The 23,619-nt window shown below is 31.9% G+C and overlaps 2 protein-coding genes across 2 annotated transcripts; both read right to left on the reverse strand.

The window, feature by feature from the left end:
- Position 1: 1 nt before the first annotated feature.
- On the reverse strand, positions 2-19,928 carry LOC144842396 (THO complex subunit 2-like). The gene is made up of 38 exons (XM_078698842.1): positions 19,844-19,928; positions 18,997-19,058; positions 18,774-18,865; positions 18,340-18,391; positions 17,991-18,061; positions 17,373-17,494; positions 16,771-16,922; positions 16,140-16,300; positions 15,859-15,945; positions 15,127-15,273; positions 14,400-14,572; positions 13,863-14,043; positions 13,550-13,588; positions 13,076-13,206; positions 12,504-12,690; positions 12,036-12,129; positions 11,538-11,618; positions 11,089-11,185; positions 10,851-10,968; positions 10,336-10,515; positions 9,835-9,999; positions 9,209-9,369; positions 8,783-8,909; positions 8,255-8,396; positions 7,505-7,662; positions 6,823-6,951; positions 6,439-6,570; positions 6,053-6,121; positions 5,689-5,804; positions 5,415-5,481; positions 5,193-5,298; positions 4,689-4,770; positions 4,115-4,443; positions 3,293-3,342; positions 2,067-2,178; positions 1,754-1,851; positions 1,317-1,452; positions 2-1,047 (listed from the first exon to the last, which is right to left on the reverse strand). The coding sequence occupies exons 1-38, from the start codon at positions 19,906-19,908 to the stop codon at positions 1,013-1,015; spliced, it is 4,506 nt and encodes a 1,501-aa protein (XP_078554968.1). The 5' UTR covers positions 19,909-19,928; the 3' UTR covers positions 2-1,012.
- A 152-nt stretch (positions 19,929-20,080) lies between these two features.
- LOC144842268 (histone PARylation factor 1-like) lies at positions 20,081-23,588 on the reverse strand. The gene is made up of 7 exons (XM_078698693.1): positions 23,427-23,588; positions 22,941-23,103; positions 22,619-22,762; positions 22,122-22,305; positions 21,679-21,777; positions 21,035-21,273; positions 20,081-20,737 (listed from the first exon to the last, which is right to left on the reverse strand). Exons 1-7 carry the CDS (start codon positions 23,574-23,576, stop codon positions 20,439-20,441), a joined length of 1,278 nt encoding a protein of 425 aa, XP_078554819.1. The 5' UTR covers positions 23,577-23,588; the 3' UTR covers positions 20,081-20,438.
- Positions 23,589-23,619: the final 31 nt, after the last annotated feature.

The raw sequence follows: 23,619 nt of genomic DNA on the forward strand, positions 1-23,619 counted from the left end.
ATTATTATACACGTGAGAGTTGGTTTATTCATTAAATTACCGCATTATCTCAGCATTCTTTATTACATTGGTGTTGTGAAGCTTTGACATAATAGAAACTATACACCCATTGATTTCAACCATTCTCCATTTTAAATAGTGTAATGTACATTAAAATATTACTGAACAAAAAGCCTGTTTATCCAACTGAAGTATTTTACAAATGAAGCCTAACTAACCTAGAAACTGCAGACAGATTATTACAAAATATGGCGTTTGCTATATATATATTATATCAAAGAAGGAGACTTAGAAATGTTGTAAAATTTAATAGTTTACAAATCATGAAAGATGAGTATTTTATTTTTTAATTATACATTATTAAGATAATATAAAGCAAATTGTATTTACTGTAAAAGAATTTATGAATTTCCCTTCAATTAAATAATAGTTGTCTATTATGTATACAAGTTATAATATAGGCTGCAAGTGTTACAGTGTACTTGAGAGACTGGTCATCCAGTCCACTACATCATGGTCAATTCTGATTAAACATTACTCTACTGATGTTGACCAATACATACACAAACTGTTTTCATATTGTTCTAAATCACAATTTGGTTACAAAGCCATAAATGTATGAAGCAACCACTGCTAGGACATAAAAAGCTTTTGACTTTTTCCCTGTACTTAGTGTATGTATAACGTATGTTAGTGCACTGCAACTATTTCAGTACAGTAATGTTAATGTCTTTCTATTATGTTTACCCTAAATAAACTCCAGCTTTCATTATCAAGAAAGAGTGGACATTCTCTTATTTTTCCCTCACTGATATTCTCAAAGAGCCAATACATATACAGTAATCATACACAATGCTTTAGATAGATCCATCTTTATCTTGTGTTTTTAAATCACATGTTTAACATTTTAACAAAAAAATACAGTCAATATAAACAGAAATTAATTAACCAAAATTTATTAACGACTTAATAACTCCTTCCTTTTAAAAACAAGATATCAGCTGCTCTCAGTTCATGGAGATGGCTTTGAACGATGTTTTTGTAATCCTGAAAAATAAAAATAAACATTTATATCATTTTTTAGAGTTTCTATGACTGCCAAATTCATGTAAAAAGATATTTGACAAGCTTATTTGTCTATAGCTCAGTCTACACTATCAGACTAAAAGAAAAGTGTGATGTGCCCAAATATGATAGTAATATGCTTAAATATGGTAGTGATATGATGTCATTGTGTCCATATATAAGTGCATCACATTTTTGTTTTCACTTAAAGTGTGGACAGAGCTTAAATACCAATTTCAATTGGAACCTACCATCAATGCTATCCTCCTTGTCCTTCTTGCTTTTCTTTTCCCTCTTGTTTTCTTTCCCATCTTCCCTATGTTCCTTCCTTCCATCCTCTTTATTTTCTTTTCTGGAAGGTTTTTCATCACTTTTCTTTTCTTTTGACTAAAATATTTAACCGAAAAATTGTTATTATATATTGTATTTTTTCCTTTTTGGTAATAAAATAATAATAGTAATATCTTCATAAATGTTATAACAAACAATCTATGAAGGTCAGAGATCAAGTGCTGCTTTTAAGTTGGGTTCAAGCCAGGTCACTGAAACATGTGACATTACAAGTCAACTCTCCCAATACCGGACATGCTTGGGCTCACTGGAAATACTGGTATTCAGAATAAGTTTTAATGGTAAAAAGATAATTTTTTGGGAGAGTTTCCGGTTTTTAGAGAGTATTTCTACTTACCCTTTTTCGTTCACCATCTTGTGAGCTCTTACTGCTTTTACTTTTACGCTCTTTCCCGATTTCTTCGTTGTTTCTTGGTGACTTTGAGAATTTAGTACCTGTAAAAACAATAAAAAATAAACTTAGATTTCTGTAAAGGAAACTTTATGTGAAAACAAATGTGATGAGCCACATATTTTAGCACAATGATGTCATACCACTACCATGTTTGGGCACATCAAACTTTTGTTTTGTCTAAACAAGGCTTTAAACCTGAAGTTATTTGACTGTGATACTTAGATTAAAGGTAACACTTAAACATAGAGCAACCAACCTGACTCTTCCTCCTTATGTCGTTTAACCTCATGATCTTCTCTTTCGATATCAGGCATTTCTCGTTTCTTTTCATTTCTTTGTCCTCTATCTTTATCTTTTCTTTCTCTATTCTGAAATGACAAATGACATCTTCTTTTATGGTTTGAAATTAAAATAAAAATAAAACAAAAGACCAGAGAGAGATTATTTAGATATCAATAATGTTTTTTTTAAACCGATTATTAAAAAAAAAGTCAATCTAATTTTTAAAGGTGAGAATATGTTTTATGAGATTATTTAGATATCAACAAAAACTGTTAGGAGTCTTAATCATGTAAACTGATTATTAAAATAAAATTTAAAAGAAGACGACTAAAAATAAATTTTTCATCTTACTTTTCTGTTATAGTACAGTGGCACATGGAGAGAGAAAAGTTAATAAATTTCAAATTCAGAACACATCTCTAAGATATATACAGAAAGGAGATTACTAAATGAAATGTCGAGATATGCAAATGAGTGAAAGATATGCAAATGAGTGGGAGAGGTTAACATAGATAACTAATGTTTGGTGGACAGAGTGGAAAAAGGTTTAATTAAATAAACAAGAACATTTCATTGTTAAGATTAGATAAAAAACAAAATTTAAAATGAAAACAATTATTAAAACATCATTTTAGTTTTACTGCAAACAAATGCAATCTGTTATCAGATACTCACCACAAAGACTTGAAACAACTACAGCTTAATGTTTAAGCTCAAGCCTGCATTCTCACACACAGCTACTGTAGCAGGACTACCGGTAGTTATTGGTTCTCCCAAAAACAACAGCAAACCGACACTGGTTTCATTGGGGCAGTACTGCATTAGGGTATCTTCACCAGCCCAATAGTGGTAGAAATACTTACATCGTAGATAACTATACTATTTACTTGCTAAGGAGGATTTTTAACACGCCATTTCTTGCGGTTTACTTCTATTTTAAAGGTAGTGATGTATTTGGGCATCCTTCGGTATGGTTTGGTGCTATGTCAGCCTGGCATTCACATTGTAGTTTAAAGGTAACTATACTATTTACTTGCTAAGGAGGATTTAAAACACGCTTTTCCTTGCGGTTTACAACGCACTTCTATTTTAAAGGTGTATTAGGGCATCCTTCGACACGGTTTGGTCAGCTTGGCGTTCTCACTGTAGTGATAAGTAGACAACGTTTCTCAGAGCTCCAATATACTGTTAATTACTAACCTTTGAAACTGTGCTAGATGCACTTCCCTCCATTTTCCTCCTCTTTGGTTCTATAATATTAGAAAGAATATTATTGTAATAATAAATAAATTATTCGGCAAAAGTTCAAAATGACACACTTTACAAAGATTAAGTAATAGACAGTAGCACAAATAATAATCAAATAATTTGGAAGTACAGTAGTGTATTATGTATGTATGTTGTGGATCTATTCAACTTGTAAACATTGTAAAGCCAACTCTCCCAATACTAGAATCTCTGAAAACTGGAAACTCTCTCCAAATCAAATCGAAATCATCACTCCAAAAGTTCTCAAATCCTTTTTTGCCATTAAATACACTTTTTAATATCAGAATTTCCAGAAAACCAGACATCAAGGCCAGCCCAAAGGTGTCCGGTATTGAGAGAGTCGACTGTATTGGAAGATATTCAAAATAGGCACTACCACTTGTGGCGTTGTGATGCAGTCAATGGGGCATTACTGATTGTGGTAAAAATGTAAAATGTTTTATGACAATCTTACTTTAAATCAATTATCTTAAATCATATAAACTATTTAGCTTAAACTAGTTTGTTATATTAAGATTTAATTTTCTTAATCCTGCTTACTAATTTTCTGTACTTTTTTTTTATTCAAGAAATCATGTTAAGTATGTACATTTAGATGGTGATAAGCTTTGACTATTATTATTATTATTTATTGTTTATACTGGGTAGGGTCTTCAGTCAAAGACTGTTCTCCTACTCGTCTAGGTTCTTTAATAACCATTTGTCAATTATTTTTATTTTTGTTGACAATAAAAGAGATTACAATGTGTTTACCTCGTTCCGATTCATCCCTAACTGGTGACAGTTCTTGTCTGATTGGTACGTTAGCAGATCCTTGACTTGAGCTGGATGTCACACTACTTGCACGCTGTTCCTTCTCATCACCTTTACTCTTTCCATCTCTTTTAGATTCTTCTTTATCTTTCTTACTTTTTGTTTTTTCCTCTCTCCCATTCTCTTCCTTTATTTTTATTGAATGACCTTTGTCTTTTTCCTCCCTGTGACTTTTACTAGATCTGTGATTCTTTTCTTCCTTTATTTTTCTGCTCTTACTTTCAATTTTGTCTTCTTTTGATTCTTTATCTTTGTTCATACTCTTGGAACTAAGAATAACAAATAATATATACCCAATGTAAGTAAAGTTATGTATTGGAAATATTTACAAATATAAATTTAGGCAAACAACCAATAAAAAATATTAGAACATATTTAGTCATAATGTTAATTTTGTGTAATTTCAATTAGCTTTGCATATAAAAAAAAATTATTTTGTCACTTCACATAAAATTGGGTTTTAAAGAAGCTAATTTAAATTCATTTTTTGTTAAATTATATTTTTTGTACACACCTTTGATCTGTCTTTTTACTGTGATGCAAGTCACTCTTACTGCTGCTGGAGGTGATTCTCTCCTTCTTTTCAATATTTTCACCTATAAAAGTAAATTGAAAAATACTGATACTTGTCTAAATTTAGTTTGTGTGCTACATTCAAATAGTATGTGTTTTATTTTGCATGTTCTTAATTGTTTGTCATCCAATGTTCCAAATATTTTTTTCTTATTTTACTATTTATACTTCATCATTGTGATGCAATAAATTGATTAAAATGCAAGTCACATATAAGTAAGTAAGTAAATTTATTGTCATTTGTAAATATATATAAAACATTTACATTGAAATGAATTGAATTGATATTTGATATTCATTCAATCATCAGTGGAAAATTACTTCCATTTATTGTCATTTGCATATAAAATATACTACAATAATTACATTGATGATGATGGGATACAATATACAGCCAATAAAATCTAAACAATACAAGCCAAGTACTAATAGGCTTTTGACATACCATTGACTCTAACATCAGGCTCAGTCTTTACTTGTACTTGTGCTGAATCAGTAGCGTCCACCGTACCAGGCTCTTTCTTCACATTTATAGGTGCTGATGCTTTGGCCTAAACACACCAGATAATAATAGGAGAGATAGAGTATGTTTGTTTGGTTTTACATTACACAAAAAGATTGGAATTTTGGATGTAAAATTAAAATAAACAATATATAACAATCTCACCTCTTTTGTGTGAAACTTGGCTTCAGGAATCATGGAAGGCTTCCGAGCCTTTAGTTGGCCAGAATATCTATAAAAAAACAGGTTAAACAATTAATAATTTATTATAAAATTGTATATTGTATTTTACACACAAAATTTAATATCCAGCTTACTTTTTCATTAAGTGTTTTATTGCACAGATGCATTTTATTAACCAATTCTACTTTGTCATTATGCAGATATAATTATTTTGTTATGTTTTATTGCAGTTAATTTCCTAATGCATAAGTCTTACCCCATAGCTAGAGCATAGATATCAGGACGCTTTTCCTTTTCTTCAACTCGGATTTTGTCAACACGCTTCTCTAAGACATTTCCAAGATTCTCAACCAATGGAAAATATGGTAGAATCTAAAAATAGAACAATGGCCATTTTATAATTAATGGGAAAAGAAGAACAAGATCAACAATCTACTTGAGGAAAGCAAACTGAATGTTTGCGAAACGTTGTTGTAAGTACAAATTTTTGATCTATATATCAACAAAAAAGAAAAATTCTCTTCTAAAAAGGGAACATTTCAACATACTACAAAACCTTTGGTATAAGATCTATAATCAATAATAATCAATGCTTTTAATAATCAATTTTAATAATTTACCTTTGTTAAGAGAATGAGAGTGTTGCGAATCTGAGTGTAGTCTTTAGATTCCAAGCAAGCCACAACTGCCTGCAAAATTAATCAATTATCAAATAAGTTAAGCCCTATGATTCTACTCGTGTGAATTGAACTTTCCAGACCTCTGATTGGTTGGCATGTACTCTCCACCACAAATAGTACAGTAGTTGAAAATATGAATATGTATATACAGTACACAAAAATAAGCGTTTTTGATTAATCATGAAAATAACTTTACTAGTGGAAAAGAATGTATGTAAATATTACCAGAGTTAGATTCATAACAAAGCTTTATATAGAGTACTACATTCATTGTAGCATGTATACAAATTAATAGTATATAAGATTAGCTACAATACAATTATTACCTTTGTTAACTTGTATTGCCATTTGTGGCAGACGTGTCTGAAATTTTCAAAGTCTAACTGATCAGCTTTGTTGCTTGATTCAGCACCACTAGCTCTCAACACCGTCACAAATCCAGGATAATCACCACATTCCTAAAATAATAATAGTTCATTGTTATATAGCTCATATACAGCAATTAAAATTATACAATTATCTAAAAACAGGCTTAAGAAGGATGTACCATACATGGCACCGTAGTTGGCTGCCAATGACATGACCCTTAGGGGAGAAGAGTGTTGTTGAACAGATCGCTTTGATCTTCATGAAATAGCGCTATATAAATGACGCATTATATATATACAAGCAAAGGTATATGAGGTGATGTCTTTTACTTGCTAACTCACCTTCTCATAGACACTTTTATCAGAGTGCCATTTGATGACTTGGCTCAGCATGCAACATAAGAACCTGCCATACCTACTTGCTTCGCTTTCTGTACAACTTGTTAACGTATACGTAATTTCTGAGAACACCTAGAAAGATAAACATTTTTGTATTATACAACTTCAAAGTGCTAGAGAATGGAGCGGTGTAAATGGTTCCTTTGCTTTTTATCTTTTTTTAGTTATCTTAGGATATTTAATGGATCATTTTTGTGTGTAAAGCTACAATTATTATTATTATACAATACATAAACTACAATTATGTTTTTATTCATACAATTTATTTTCATCCAACTATATCATGCTTATAAATAGATTTATTTGGGGCTTAGGGAGTGGGTAGAAACAGTTGTGAGTTACAAATAAGGCACTGGACTGGATTGAACCCTGGACCTTGGGATTGGAAGTCAAGCATGTTAACCACTAATTTACAGGTCAACTACTACTTAAGCCTTGTCTACACTATCAAACTTTATGTGACAAAAAAATGTGATGTGCCCATATATGTACATGATGATGTCATTTCACTACCATATTTGGGCATATCACTAAATATTTGGGAATATCACTACTATATTTGGGCACATGACACTTTTTTCAAACTAGTTTGATAGTGTAGACAGAGCTTTACTTAGTTACTTACTCTATCATAACAAAGAAGAGTGGAGAAGTTCTCAGTTTTCAAGTTGTGGATAACAAGTACAAACTTAGCACAATACATTGCATCACTTGCTGTAAAGCAACATCGTGGAAATATACACAGCTGTAGAAACTGAGTTATTGTCTCATTTTTGGTAGATCCTGCAAAAAAAAGTTTTAGATATTTTATTTTTATTTTTTTTATTATCTTTTTCCCATGCTACATTTCCATGCTGCAGCATAAAAACCACTTATACAAAATTATTGTTTTGGATGCTACATCCAGAGTACAAACAATACAAAAGTATGGATCTCCATGCTACAATAAGAGTACAAACAGCACAAAAGTATGGATCTCCATGCTACAATAAGAGTACAAACAGCACAAAAGTATGGATCTCCATGCTACAATAAGAGTACAAACAGCACAAAAGTATGGATCTCCATGCTACAATAAGAGTACAAACAGCACAAAAGTATGGATCTCCATGCTACAATAAGAGTACAAACAGCACAAAAGTATGGATCTCCATGCTACAATAAGAGTACAAACAGCACAAAAGTATGGATCTCCATGCTACAATAAGAGTATAAACACAAGCAGTACAAAACTACAGTTTTCCATGCTACACGAAGAGTAAACAGTAGAGAACTATGGATTTCCATGCTACACAACTATTATTTTTCATGCTACACCAAAAGTACAAACATACACATTGCATGCTACATCTTGTTACACATCTAATAAACCTACTTTTTGGGAACCATCCCTGGCATTGTTGTTTTAATCGTGCCAACACCCTGTTACAATGGTCTTGTTGCTTCTTTACTTCATCTTTCAATTTATCCATTAAAATTTGATATCGCTCAGATTCTTTCTTTCTCTTCGCAGAAACCTAGAAAATATTGACAAAAATATGAAACAATACAATTAGAATTTGTTATTATGCAAAGACAGACATTGGAAAATCATTTCTGGTGTGGGGGGGGGGGGGGACTGAATGATGGATATAGGGCTACATATTGTAAATGCTTTGGTAAATTGGAGATTTTGGTCCATGGGGTGTTGTTTTGTTTTTATATTTTATTATATTGTATTTTCGTATAGTCTATGTTCTTCTTCTGGTATCATGTCTGGTTGCAGACATTGATGACCACTGTTCTCCAGAGTCTATAAAGTCTACAAAAAGCTTTTTTATATGTTATTTGTTTGTATATGTACATTGATTACAAAATAAAGTATAAATGAAATAAAAAGTGACATGATATACTCTACACTCACCATATCTTTGTTGTCCTCTAGACTTGCCATATTCATCTTCACTTTGTTGATTTCTTTTTCATAACTTGCATGTGGTACATCTAAGTCGTACATTGATAATGTCCAAAATGACACATAGAACTGCGGACTAGATAATAAGATAGCAAACACAAAAACATTATTATCTATTTTATTTTATTTATTCCTTTCAGTGATATATAAAAGGGAGCACTGAGGGGAGACAAGAGCTGTCAAAGACAACTATCGCCAAAGGGCGTGTCTCTCCATCTATGAAATTAATGGAAAATAATTTCAGCTTGTTTAAATATTGTTCCATCAATGTGTTCATACTCTGACATAATCTTCTATTTATTTATTCTTTTCAGAGATAAAAAAAGAGAAATTAAAGAAAAAAAAAGCATTACTCTAATATGAAGGAACTGTTACCTGATATCATCCCAGACTTTAATATGATGTAATGATTTGACATCCTCTACTAATGGTTCCAATACAGACTCACTAGCTTCTACAAAACGTTGCGTCTTTAATGAAGTACTCGACGATTGCTTTAAAGAACGATCAAGTTTCCGCAGTTCATCAAACTTTGACTATTCATCAAAAATAAATGTATTCCATAAATAACATAATGTTGTTACAGAAAGAAACAAGAGTGGCTCTAATACCCCTTTCATAGACCCTAATCTATGGAGTTTATACACACTGGACGCACACCATACTAAATGTGTTGACGTCATGGTGTGTGTTAAACTAAGGAGTTTGCTAGGCGATGTGAAAAGGGCTCTTAATCCTAATGGGAATACTTTTAAACTACATTTAAAATGAGCCATTTAAAAAAATTGCAGCGGTTACTTTTACTGAACTGTAGAAGCTCACACAAGAGTATTAAAAAAAGAAGCCCATGGACTTCAAGCTTTTCAACTGAATGTTTTGTTTCAATTAAGATTTTATCATTTTAAAGCGGGCCTCTGGATATCAGCTGGCCTGCAGGTTTAACTGGAAGGGTTACCTGCTCTAAATAACGTGGAATTAAAAATAAATAAGAGGACACTTACCATAATAGCGTGCTGACACATCGGTCGATACAAAAAGAATGCAGAGTCAGGAGTGAGGTGATACTCTTGAACCATGGCCTTAAGAGTTGGAAGGTGCTTTAGGTAGTCTTCTGAACTTAAGTGATTTGCAAGGAAATTACCAAGTTGAACTAGCGTGTCTTGACACTAACAATGTAAACAAAACAATGTATTTAACAAGAGCAAGAAAGAAAGAAATACTGTAATAACAGGAGAAGATTAGAAGGAAATAGAGAAGATTTGAAGAGCGATATTAGAACTATTGACCTTGTGATGAGAATGGGAAACAATAGATTATCAATTATCAAAATTTATGATTGTGACACATATGTGACATACATGGACACAAAGACATCATATCACTACCATATTTGGGGATATTACTACCATATTTGGGCATATCACACTTTTTTTGTCACATAAAGTTTGATAGTGTAGACAGAGCTTTAGGATAGTACTTGGAGAAAGATTAAAATAACATACTTGGTCATAGAGTTTGCCTATAAGTTTCAGATGTCTCTCTTTTCCATCTTTGAAAATAACACATAGCCTTTGTTGAGCAATTAGAATACATAATGGAGCCACTAGGTTGTGATCTAAGAACGTGTCTTTTAACCTCTGAGATGACTTCTTTGTGTTTCTTACTTGAGAAAAATATCCACCCTGTTCAAACAAAAAATAAATACACAAGTTAGTAAAATATGGTTTTGTGCAGATGTATGTTACGCTTGATTGTTCCGTAGCCAGGGCCTAGCCAGCATGATGAAGACGAGGTGGCCTTTTCAATTTTCAACACCCACACCAATTCTCCAGCAGAGATCGTCATATCAGGGAGTTGTAAAATAAGCAACTCCCTGGTAATATTTTATATTAATAATTATATTTAAAGCATCTTTGGCCCGTCTGTTTTTTAACCTCTCGCTACGGCCTCGATAGCCCAGGTAATGCATAGTTCTACATTCATCTACATTAGCTAGTACAGTTGATTTTCTTCTCACCTCAGCTCTTAATAGTTCTCCTCCAGCCTGAGCCTCTAATTGGTCATAAGTGATTTCATCAGATACTTCTATACCCGTCATCTTTTGTAGAACTTCACGCAGTATCAACAGATCATAACTAAAATATATAAATCAAATCATATTTATATTTTGACATTCGTGAAAGGCTCATACAATGGAAACAGTTAGAAAGAGTTTAAATTGTGTTAATAGTTAAATAAGTAAAAATAAAACGTACCTTTTACCAGCCTTCAATTGATTGATAACATATTGAATAAATCCTGCTAACTCAATGTTATACTTGCGACATATGGAACCACTAAAGCTCGCCAAACCTAATGAGAAATAACAAATACATATTACAATTCTATGTAATTGTCAGACTATGGTACAGTATTACGCCTTACCTATTTTTCATTTTTATGAACTAAAATTAAGTGGATAAGGTTTGGAAATAAACCCAGTCTAGCATTTAATAAGTTCATCAAGTTTTTTCTACTTTTTATGTCATGTTGTTAAAATGTTTAGTGTAAGCTAAAAATGACCTGGGATTCTCTTTTTCATTTATAATTTTTATTTTGGAACAATAAAAAATGATTTTATATGAAGTTGGCTACACACAAATTCAATTTCAGAAAATAAATCAAAATTTGCAAATATTACAAATTTAAAATAAAATATACATACTTTGTATCCATAAAGAAAGGTTTGCTCCGTCGTGTTTCATTCGTTCTTTTTCAGGGTTTGCTAAAGCTTCTATCATCACATCTTATTTTATTTGTTGTAAGGAATATTATAATATTCAACTTTGATGAAGATTTAAATTATTAAATGTTAATTGATGTGATGATAAATGTTGAGGAATAAGCATTTTGAAAACTTGTACTAGTAGAATGTTTTATATTTTATTTGTTATTTCATTAGCATTTAACAGTAAATATTCAATTTGTTACTTGTTTATGTTATTTCTTATTTATTCCATTATTGTTTAAATCTTAAAAGGAAGTAAATAAATGTTATTTTGAATTGAATTGAAAATCTCATTTAAGGGTAAAAGAGAGAAGTTGTACATTTACAAGTTACAACCAAGGAGTCAACCTTTGACCTTGGAAGGCCGGCAAGCATGTTAACCACCAAACTACAACTCTGTTGTAAATGCTGATAATTTTAAGAGTAAAAGGATACAAGTGAGCATGTCATACGACAAGGAACTCAAGTACTTAAAGGAATCCACAACAGGACCAATGAAGTTATCATACTTTTGAATCTGAGACAGAACCTAAATAACAACAAAAAACAAAGTTTAATTTATTTCTTTAAAAACTTGAGAAAAACAAGAAGCTGTTAACAAAACCTATTAATTGTGAATTATTAAAAATAGATAAATGTTATCTTTGGGTGACATAGAATCAGTTGACCAAATACACAAACAAAATATTAAATTATTCATCAGAAGAAAACTGAAGAGTATCTTTCAAAATTATCACAATACATTTAAAACTAGCAAAACAAATCACAGAAACAAGGTACAAGTATAAGCAAATTATTGTATAGACCAGGCTATAACTGAGGTAGTTGTAGCCTGGTCTAGTAGCTCTCTCAGGTTTGTTTATTCCACCCTAGACAACTAGAACAAATTAAAAGATAACTCACATATTCAAAGATGACTCCAGGATTGCCATGGCTTAGTTTGCCTAACTGTCTACCTGATGGCTTCACATTCTCTTTACTCAGCCTCTTCATTATATACTTGCCACGTTCTATAACATTAGCTTTTGTTCTAATCAAAGAAGGGTGTATGGCGTAGCTGTAATTCTTCCATCTTCCATATAATCGATATCTATCGATAAAAAGGCAAATTAGTTTGAGTTGAGTTTGTTTTATTGTATAAAAATAATAATGAATAGTAAGAACAAGAAATGAAATAAACTATAAAACACATACACTATCAAACTAGTTTGACAAAACAAAGTGTGATGTGCCCAAATATGGTAGTGATATGCCCAAATATGGTAGTGATATGCCCAAATATGGTAGATTAAAGATAAACAGTGTGTGGTAGATCACCAAAATAAGATTGAAACCAATCTTTAAGTCATAGTCACCATTTAAGAAAAAGAGGGAAAAAAATCATTATAAATCTTATTGTTCATAGTTTTTGAACAAATAAATTCACTTAATAAAATTATTCAATTACGAATTTACAATGTATAAAAGGTAAGTACCTTATTTCATATTGGAACATGGAGATAAGAGTCCATAATTCTTCTGTTATACATGGATTGTGAGGCAGAAGACTCAATGACGGTAATAATACTTCATCTGTCATTGAAATTATGCCAACATATAACTCATCCTGCAAAAAACAAATGTACATGCAAATATGTTATTGTTGCTAGTATATGAAAGTTAAAAACTCATTTAATAGGAAAAATGATTTCATCTAGTTTTTTGTGGAAATATAATATAAAATGTCTTTGTGTTAAACTAATATATTCATATGTGTGAGATGTTTTGATTTGTTATAACAAATTGGGCAACCAGTCATTTGATATTATTGTATCTATAGTACAGTTTAAATCCTATATATTGTATTGATGGAGTAAAAAGTATGTATTCTGTGTTGGCTTACTTGCTCCTAGTAAATAATGTCCTTTTTCCAACTTAGCCAAATAATATGATTAAATTGATATACTCACCACATTGTCTTTATCAAAGGGATTGATTTTAGTTTTTATCTGAAAATTATAAAATATAATATTATTAAGAGAGGCTATTTATTTTATGTTATTAATTTGCACTTTTTCTTAATTTTGTTAAGCACAATGCATTATATTAGCCTAAATTATCATGATACAATATTTAGCTTTTAAAACTTTCCAAACAGTTGTAATGATATAATACTGTCTATACAAGATAGCTTTATTGTCAAAAAATATACAATTTGTCTTCCTCAATACTTGTTTTAATACATATATAAGTAGCTATGGTAGTTATTATGGATAATCATACCTTTTTCATGGCCACTTTGCTTAGTCGAATAAGTTTCCACATAAGCACAGGATCCCTACTTAAGTATGGTCCTAAGTAACTGACCATCTTAAAGAATGCTTCATCCAAGTCCTCAATGTCATTTACTGATCTTTCAGATTTGCTGCCTTTCTGACCTTTGGCCCCAGCAGGCTGTGCATACCTTACAGGGCAAAAACAGTTTAATTATTAACTTCCCATAGAACAGAATTTACATTATAATGTGATTGTGTAGTAACATAATCATATATACCTGTATACAAAATTATATATGGGATTATACTTGGATTAACAATGGATTAAGGGGGGTTAGATTATACTTGGATTAACAATGGATTTACCAAAGTATTGTGTCTGATACTAGTCTAACTTATGTGAGATTATACCATTATAATAATATTAGGGGAGTAAATTCATATTCATACATGCTAATAAACTAGGATCAAGTAATAAGCATGTTACTGGTCTTACTCCATCATTTACTTGATGTCATAATCATGTTTTATAATAAAAACTCACTTTGTATAAATATGTTGAATAGTATCTGAAATAAGCGCACATAACGCCATGGAAACCGTTGCATCAGCGACAGCTGTGAATGGAGGAAGACGATCCATCAATTGCTGAGCATGTGTCCAGTCACCGACCTTCAACAGTGAACGACACACACCTATCTTCTGGTTATTCTCAATCTAAAACATTAGAAAGAAAATGTAAGAATTTTTTTTATTTTGAAACAAATTTATAAAAAATACATAACATGGATAAGCATCATTGCAGAGATTTCACTATCCTAAAGCGCGGTTTACACTATCAAACTTTACGTGACAACAAAATGTGATGTGCCCATATATGGAAATGATGATGTCATATCACTACCATATTTGGGCACATCTCAGTGTAGACAGAGCTTAAGGCCATTTTCTAAAATTGTTTTATCTAAATATCATGATGTTTGTGGATGTTACATTGTCTTACACCATACTCTTTCATAAAGTAGCTGTACACAATGCCCACCATTCATGTTATAATTACTGAAGTTACTGCAGTAATTACATCTTGTTTACTCTTTATTGTTAATGCAATTATTTAGCAATCTTTCTTTGGTAATCATAGTTTGGAGTGACTGCCTCATAAACTTCTAGTTATTACAGCAAAATAAATGTAGTTACTGCAGCAACTGCAGTAGAATATCCTTTAAATCTCCAAATCTGTTGTAGATAACATAAAAGTAAATATTGCTTACAACATTTTGCTTCTCATCATTCTCATCTGCATTGCTTTCAGCTGGTTTGTCTGATAAAATGATCATACTAAGCTTACGGGCATATTGACGCGCATCAGTCACTTCCTTCTTGTAAACCTTGATGATTTCAGCGTCTTCAGGAGATAGCTACAAAATAAATATTAATAATAATAATAATAATAATAATGGAAATTTGTAAAGCGCAAGCATCCGTCTAAAAAAGACGCTCACTGCGCTACCGACAACAAAGAACATGAAAAAGGGTACAAATCTTAAAGACTACAAACATTACAAATACGCTACAAGTTTTCAGGATAAGACATGGTGAATAAATGAGTCTTTAAGCTAGACTTACATGTGGTATACAACAAAATATATAGCGAGTCTCTATGTAGTGTTAAAACATATATTTGCCATATTCATTTCACAGGAAAGTATCTCATTATAATACATATTGTCCCCCAAAAACATGAAAAATGAAGATTAATAAAAAAAATGACTTTCAATAGGTCATTACATAGTTAATCAAGTTAATCACTTTCACAATCACTAAAAAATGTTTTCACTTATAAAAAGACAAAATAAATGGTTAAACACAACCAAAAACCAATTTACTTCCAGACAATTTGACAGTTTTTTCAGGTAAATAAAAACATTTTTTCTAACAATTAAAATAATAATGTATAAACAAAGTTAAATAGAATGGAACAAAATGAAAAGAAGGTTACTTACATGTGGATAGACGTCATTGAGGTTAATGAGAGAATGTTTAAGTAGTAATGCAGCTACATCGTACAGAGAACCAACAGTTTCATCATCCTAAATAATAATAATATTTTTTAAATTTTAATCGCCAATTACAGGATGGATAAACTATATCACGCTTATTTTACACAGTATCATTTGAGGTTGAGAGAGTGGAGTACAACTCTGGCACTAAGTCAGAATTCAACCCTGGGATTGGAAGGAAAATATGCTAACTACCTAGCTACAACTCCACTATTTACACATACCTTGTAAAATTTAAACTTGAATCCTAGAATGTCACATATCGTAATAGGATCAGTCATGTAGCCTTGAATGAGAGGTACAAAAAGGTCGGCCATAGAGGGTGCATTTTCAAATGCTTCGAGGATAACATCAAGCACACGGTTTGGATCGAGATTAAACCCACCTGTAAAAATAACATGTTAAAAAACTAAGTGGGAGCTTTTGATCTGGGAAGAAAATGCCTATGCATGTGTTGTTGCTAATCGTATGGACACAGAAACTGTGTTAAGCTGTCTACACTATCAAACTATTTTGAAAAAGTGCGATGTGCCCAAATATGGTAGTGATATGACATCATCATGTCCATATATGGGCACATCAAATTTTTTTGTCACATAAAGTTTTGTTGGTGTAGACAGAGCTTTAGGATTGAACGAACGGATTACCATGACATAATGAGTTTCTAAAAGAAAGCTCCTTAATATTGATAAGAAATCAGAATTCGAAAAATATATTTAAACCACTGGAATAAAAAAAGCTACTTTTAATCATATGTAAGCAGGTTTTAGGGATTGGCAGTACCACAGTAACGTTTCACTAACCCAACAAAGCAAGGCAAGTTGGCTAGCCCAAAAAGTATACAAACAGACATACCAACTAATGACCTAATGTTTTGCAGTATGGCTGTGTTGTCTCTGTTTTGTGCCTTGCTGTTCTCATTGTGAACTCCTTGTAACAATTCAGTAACCAGTTTACTGTATCCTTCACTCTCTTCACGCAACAGGTTGAACTTTTGCTGTTTGTAGCTGAAACAACAAAGAAAATAATATCATTGTTTGTCAACAGTTATAGTAAAGAATATACTAACATAACTACAGGCTTATACAATATTATATTGAGGGTAATCTCTATAAAAACTTAGGTGGTGTAGGATTTTGTTGAACTTTTCATTTATACCTAATAGCAAAGGTCTACACCCAGTTTAACATTAGACAAGACTTATTTCTTAAATTAATTCAATCTCTGTTTTTGTCTTTAAAAGAAAACAAATTTTGCATGTGAAACATTGGTGGATCCTGTATTCTAAGGCTCTGTCCACACTATCAAACTAGTTTGACAAAAAAGATGTGACAAAATATGGACATCATCATGTCAATATATGAGCACATCACATTTTTTGTCATATAACGTTAGATAGTGTAGACAAGGCTTTAAATGGTGGCGAGGTGGCGGGAGCTTAAAACCAAAATACTTACAACAATTTTGTTTTCAACTTGACATATTTCTGACTGTATACAAGTTTGTTGTTTATTGCATTGATGGACTCTAATGTATCATTTTCCAGTCTTTCTTTTAAGATGTTGTCTGGGATGAAATTCTATTTTTAAAAAAAGGAGAAAATCTGTAATGCTTAACATGAAAACGTAGAATAAACAGCTTAGATCACTACACTAAAGGGATATCTTAAAATTATGTAATAACATTTGTCTAAAACAGGAGTTGGATAGCCGAGTGGTTAGGACACTTGACTGTCATACAGATAGACCTGGGTTCAATTCCTGACAACTCCCAGTCTACTCAGCTGTAAATGAGTACCTGGTTGAAAATACTAGGGAGAAAAAAGGCGGAGTGGAAAGGAACTGGCCACCCTACCACATAATGCCGAGGCTTAGTACAATGAGCTCCTAACAGCTCATTCCCCTACGTTCAGAGAACACGGGACTCACCCTAAAACAGAATATGCATTGGAAAGATATTTAAACACTGAACTTTGAAACAAAATTCGGACAATGTTTAATGAAATAAAGACTATTGAAATGATCAAATAAATGGAAAACTAATTTCGCAAAGTGTCAATTGAAATTGCAACATACCAAACATAATGTGAGGAGTGACAAGAAATTATCTCTGTTGGACTTTTCCTCTAGACACACAATTTCTACATCTGTGAAAGAAATAGAGTAAATTTTGTTTTATCATATTATCCTGAATACAATTGTCTTAAATCAATAATTGTGATGTTATACCAATATAAGAGAGAGAACCAGATACTTGATACATTTGATGGTGACCTTTTGAGCAATAAAATTTAAAAAGCAGTATATTACGACTTTTCAACTGCAAGTCAATGACTGCCAAATGTCTTTAGAGGTTATTTCAGAGGAAGAATATTAAACTAAATGATGTGTTTTAGAATGGTATAATTACAACATGTATACATACCTATGATACTGAATGTATCCGCCAATAATGACACCACTCCTTTGTGAGTATCCTTTTATAATAACAAAGAAAAATCAGTAAAATCTTTCTTCATCATTTCATGACCATGCAGTTAAAAATCAAATAGTTAACATCTGAGATACTGTATTACCCCAGCATTCCTTAACAATTTTAGCACAAACACAATCTGGACAATCTTTTTTATTTACATTTACATTTTTTAGAAACATGTGATACCTATACCCTACTTCCTCTTTACCTAACTGTAAAATGTTCATCTATCATATTTTTTAAAATTTTAATTTGTTCATCATAAACAAAAATAAACATTTCCATACACATTAAAACATTTTTAAAAAGCATGCTTTAGACAATTTTACTTAAAATTCATACAATTTTTAAATAACTCTTTGAGAAAAATATAAAAAACTTACAGATAGTATTTTAGCAACAGAGGCAGCATGTTCCAGTTTGATTTGGCCTCGTATAGCATTCCAAAGGAGGTCATATACTGCTCCTCGTAATTCTAATTTAAGTAAAATTAAGGAGTTTAAGTATAAGCTAAGATAACTTATCATGGTAAATAATATAATTTGTTAACAACAGTATGATATATTTATTTTTTTTATCAAAAGTTGTTATTTACTAGTACTGTACCTTTTGAATCTGTTAGTATGCCATCATTGCTGAATGAAATTAGGTTCTGGCAAAGCTTTAAACTGTTAAATAAAGAAAAATAATTGTTTGTAACTTTTTAAGAATGGATTACATTTGATTTGTTTGCAAATTTTATTTAGTGTTTTATCTAGTATATTTCTTTCTTTCTAGATAATTATTAATAATAGACATCTGCTGGAATAATTGCATTACATATTAATAATATAATCTGCACATAGTAGCTTTTTATGATGAAATGCTGTCTGGTGAATGATACCATGCCCTGCCGGGCAAAAATTAGTATGACAGAAAACAGGCCATTGGCATTACAACTTTTAAAAAATAAGCTACTGTATTATTCTGGCTGAAATCTATGACTATGTAGGCCTAGACCTACAATATTTTTAACAACTTTTTTAATAGGCTAGGCCTAGCTAGGCTACCATTTCTTTAATTTTATAAAAATGTATTTTATAATTTTGCATTAAAAATACGTATTTTGCATGTTTATAATAATCGTGCATTTCTACCTAAAATAAAATATATATTATTTACATACCCATGTTACCTTACGTAACTGGGACATTTCTACTTTATTTGGAATTTTTATCTTCATAGAGCCTAGTCCTAGGCCGACGAAGAACGTTCCTGTTTTAGCGGGAACAGTTGGTTTTGAGCTCCTGAACAAAACCTCCAGTGAGCGACTCTTAAACTTTAATCGAGGCCTAGGGCAAAACTTATTTTGATACACTACTAATACTAACACAGCAGTTTAACTACCAGATAATTACAATATAGATATTTATTGTCAGTCTAATATTATTATTCGATTTATGACTCATCTTACAATTCATGTTTTCCTGACTTTTCCCAACATTTCCAAATCTCCGGCGAGCAGAAACATGCAGCCATATTTCCTCAGCAGACCCCGGATGTTACGAAACGCCAAAAGAGCATTTTAAATTTGTAGTAACTTTTTTTAACATTGCCATTGGTTTTTGTTCATGATGTTAAATACAGTAGTAGGCCTATACTCTGTATTGCTGTTTCACTATTTCGAATAAAACACTATTAACCAAACACGTAAAATCTAGAACTTTTTATTTTCCAAGACAAAATTGGATTACAGAGCAAAGAGACAAATATTTAAGTACACACTACAGTTGTATTAACTACTTTCATTAAATTGTAGCCAACTGTATCTGCAACATCAATAAAAAATCAATAAAAAATAAATTAAATCTATTTGTGTATAAATATAAATGTATAGAAAAGGTGGTATGGAAACAACGCTTTAAATTATTGTACATCATTCATTTTAAGAATAAAATAGTCTACATAGTCTAAAGTTTTGTTAAAACTATTTCCTTGTAAAATGAACGGCAATAAGGTGAAGTGGTGTAGGCATTGAAAACAATTATAAAATGTTTGCATAATCTATTTCACAGCTGGCTAACATTATCTACATTTCTTTGAGCCAAATGTGCTTCAAGTATTTCCCAGAATTCCTCCCTTTCTAGCAACTGGTACGCAACTGATAACAGGTTCTTGATAGTTTTGTGAAAGACGTCGCCACCATACGAGAACAGATCCAAGCCTAACTCGTAGCCTTGCCCGTAATCACACTCATCATTAGCAAACTGAACTATTGTTGTCAGTTCTTGCAGTGCCTCAAATTTCTTCATTCTTACTTCTTCATTTTTGCTGTCGGCAATACTCTTAAACATTTTCTTTAGAGATGCTGCAAAAGAACAAAATTTTATTTTGTTATTCAATTTTAAGAGTTCGTCTTTCTGTCGCTAATTGTGTTATAGTACAAAATGTCTATCTTCAAATGCCTGGTTTCGTTGTTTTATTCGGTACTCAAAAAAATATTTCAGGATGACCTATAAAGCTAAAACAGCTAAACAGTTTGAAAGGGATCTTTAACAAGCAATTTGAGTTACAAAAAAAGGAATAAATACAATACAATAGTTATTTAGAATACAAATTAGGTCAAGTTTGCTTTTTTGTTGTACAGCAACTTGAAATGACCTACCATTGGTCTCAGGAATTGGCCTGTAACCCACATCATTCTCATCCACCTTAACAACAATCCCTGCACTATGGAAGGTTTTAGCTACCACCAGTCTCTCTCTTGCTTTCATAGCTGCTGTCTTTACATCTAGACTGTAGTCATGCTTCTTAGCAAACCCACACAGTTCTTTTGACAGCTTCTCAAGTGATTGCTTCTTTTTACTGTCTTTAATCTTTCCAATAGCAACATCCAATTGAAGTCTATTAAAAATAAAAATATCATGAGACAGTTTCACACTAACAACTGGATGTTCAAAGAGGCCCCCCCAAATTCTATTTTTACCATAAAACACATTCAGAAGCAGAGTACAGCAGACTCCCTTATTAAGGGAAAATTTTCCTGTGAAACAAATGAGGAGGAATATATGTTTTAACACTATGGCCAACCCCTATTCAGGGGACACTTTATCAAGGGGACACTTTCATGTGAAATGAACAAGGGGTAGTATATGTTATAACACTATGGCTAATTCCTTTTCAGGGAACACCTTTATTAAGGGGAATTCCTGGAAAACCAGACCAGATATATTATGCCAGCCCACAGGTCTCTCGATATTGACTGTACTTGCGAAGGCAACGTGTGCGTGTGTATGTTTTCTCACTTACTTGGTGGCAGCAAACAAGTTCTCTCCCTGTGGCGTAAACAGGTTGTTGACCTTTGATTTATTTGAAGCTACAAACACTGGAGCCTTTTTAGGTTCATCTCTAATGAAAGATTAGACAATGGATAACTATTACCTATTGTTCATCAAATGCATTTAATATGTGAAAAGCTTATACAACTGATTTGGCATATTCAATTCAACTTTATATTACACAAACTGTCCATATGAAACATATACATACAATCAAAAAGAAAGACAAAGCATTATGTGACAACCATCATGGAGAGAGGACTAAGAATTATCTGTTGACATATAGTGCCTCTCTCCACTTATATATTAGATATATTTTGGATGCAAACAATCAGTCAGATACAGGCCTATACAAGATTAGAACCTGCAAACTCTGCCACTATGGCACATCGTTAACAACCCACCAATCAATACCTGTAATATCCAAGGTGAAACTGTGAGTCATCATCGCCCTTGACAACGGTTTGAAACTCAGGAGGGTCATAGTAATAGCGATAATGAAGAACATAGTTTGGTCGTTTGTTTTTAGTTGCTGATAGTTTGCCAGAAAGAACGTCGTAAGGCCCAACAAGTTGAAGACCTAAGTCTATTAATGCATCTGAAAATCAAATAATGTTAATGTAATAAGAAATATATATTGTATATAAAAAGCTGTGGTATTTTCTCATAAACCTCAAGTAAAGCTCTGTCTGCACTATCAAACTAGTTTGACCAAAAAAAAGTGTTATGTGCCCAAATATGGTAGTGATATGCCCAAATATGACATCATCATGTCCATATATGGGCACATCACATTTTTTTGTCACATAAAGTTTAATAGTGTAGACAAGGCTTTAATTTATTATCATATCATCATTATTATAATAGAGCAAACTTAACTGAATATTAATATTTTATTAGCCCGTTCCTACCAGATGGAGACGATTCATTTTGCGTTTTGCAAAAATCCCAAAAGTCGTAAAAGTCTTGTGGCATGAAGACCTTAAACTTCCATTCTATTTCCTCCTTGATGTCCATAGAGGGCGGTGTTGGTGGACATTCTAAAACAACTTCATCTACAAGAATAAAATTATATTAAAATGAATTTATAAATTGATTAATATATCTGGATTTGAAAAAGGTCACAACATTTGTTTCTCTTAGGTTAAAAAATAAGGTAAAATTTTTCTATTAATTTTTTTTTCTTTATGTGCTGCTTTAACAATGGGACTACTGATTAGTTATTATCCATACTTTCATTGCTTTTTCCCTCATTGCCTTTTCCTTCCTCCTTGCTTTCTTCTGTATTGTTTTCTTCCTCAACCTTATTTTTTTCCTCCTTGTTTTCACTTGGTGGTGTTTCACTCTCCTGACTATCATCATCTATTTTCCTTTTCTTTTTTGGTGACGAATCAATCTTGAAATTTAAATGAAAATTATAATTAATAAAAATATAAAGTTAGTATTTAAAAATAGGCTAGGCCTTTATCTGACATTTATTTTATTTATTTAACCACACTAAACATCAGGGATTGATACTGTATTTAATGCAATTAAATAGGCGCCCTCTACTCAGTCTACGTCCAAAGGCAAGTGACTGTGGCCCTCTCTCCCCTTCATTCCCAACAACATACATACAGACAGTGCAAGCCTGGAATAGAAGACATGTGTGTGTGATACTATCACTGATAGGCCTAGCGGGAGGCCTAGCCCACAACAACACAAAATTAAGTCACTTACATTAATGTCAGGCTTTCTTTTGGGATGAGAAAACTGTTTGAAATGATCTGGGTTTTTCCTGTAACAATTTGACCCATATTTACAGAGAGGAAATTTGGTTTCGTCTCCATTTTTATTGGATAACAGATTTTCTTCTTTTTCCTTCTCCATGTTTCGCGCCGTTTCAAAGTTGAGTGTTTTTGTTTTTGGATGA

The sequence above is a fragment of the Antedon bifida genome, chromosome 5 (genome assembly GCF_963402885.1).
Source record: "Antedon bifida chromosome 5, ecAntBifi1.1, whole genome shotgun sequence".
Lineage (NCBI taxonomy): Eukaryota > Metazoa > Echinodermata > Crinoidea > Comatulida > Antedonidae > Antedon > Antedon bifida.

What these genes read in the sequence shown, in the direction of transcription:
- LOC144842268 (XM_078698693.1), bottom strand. Translation starts at nt 23,576, where the DNA reads ATGGAGAAGGAAAAAGAAGAAAATCTGTTATCCAATAAAAATGGAGAC. An exon ending in TGAGGGAAAAAGCAATGAAA is followed by an intron (nt 22,763 to 22,940) that starts GTATGGATAATA and finishes TTATTCTTGTAG; the next exon opens with ATGAAGTTGTTTTAGAATGT. An exon ending in GCCAATTCCTGAGACCAATG is followed by an intron (nt 20,738 to 21,034) that starts GTAGGTCATTTC and finishes GTTCTTTTGCAG; the next exon opens with CATCTCTAAAGAAAATGTTT.
- LOC144842396 (XM_078698842.1), bottom strand. Translation starts at nt 19,908, where the DNA reads ATGGCTGCATGTTTCTGCTCGCCGGAGATTTGGAAATGTTGGGAAAAG. An exon ending in GGATACATTCAGTATCATAG is followed by an intron (nt 18,062 to 18,339) that starts GTATGTATACAT and finishes TTTCTTTCACAG; the next exon opens with ATGTAGAAATTGTGTGTCTA. An exon ending in AAGATGGTGAACGAAAAAGG is followed by an intron (nt 1,453 to 1,753) that starts GTAAGTAGAAAT and finishes TAAATATTTTAG; the next exon opens with TCAAAAGAAAAGAAAAGTGA.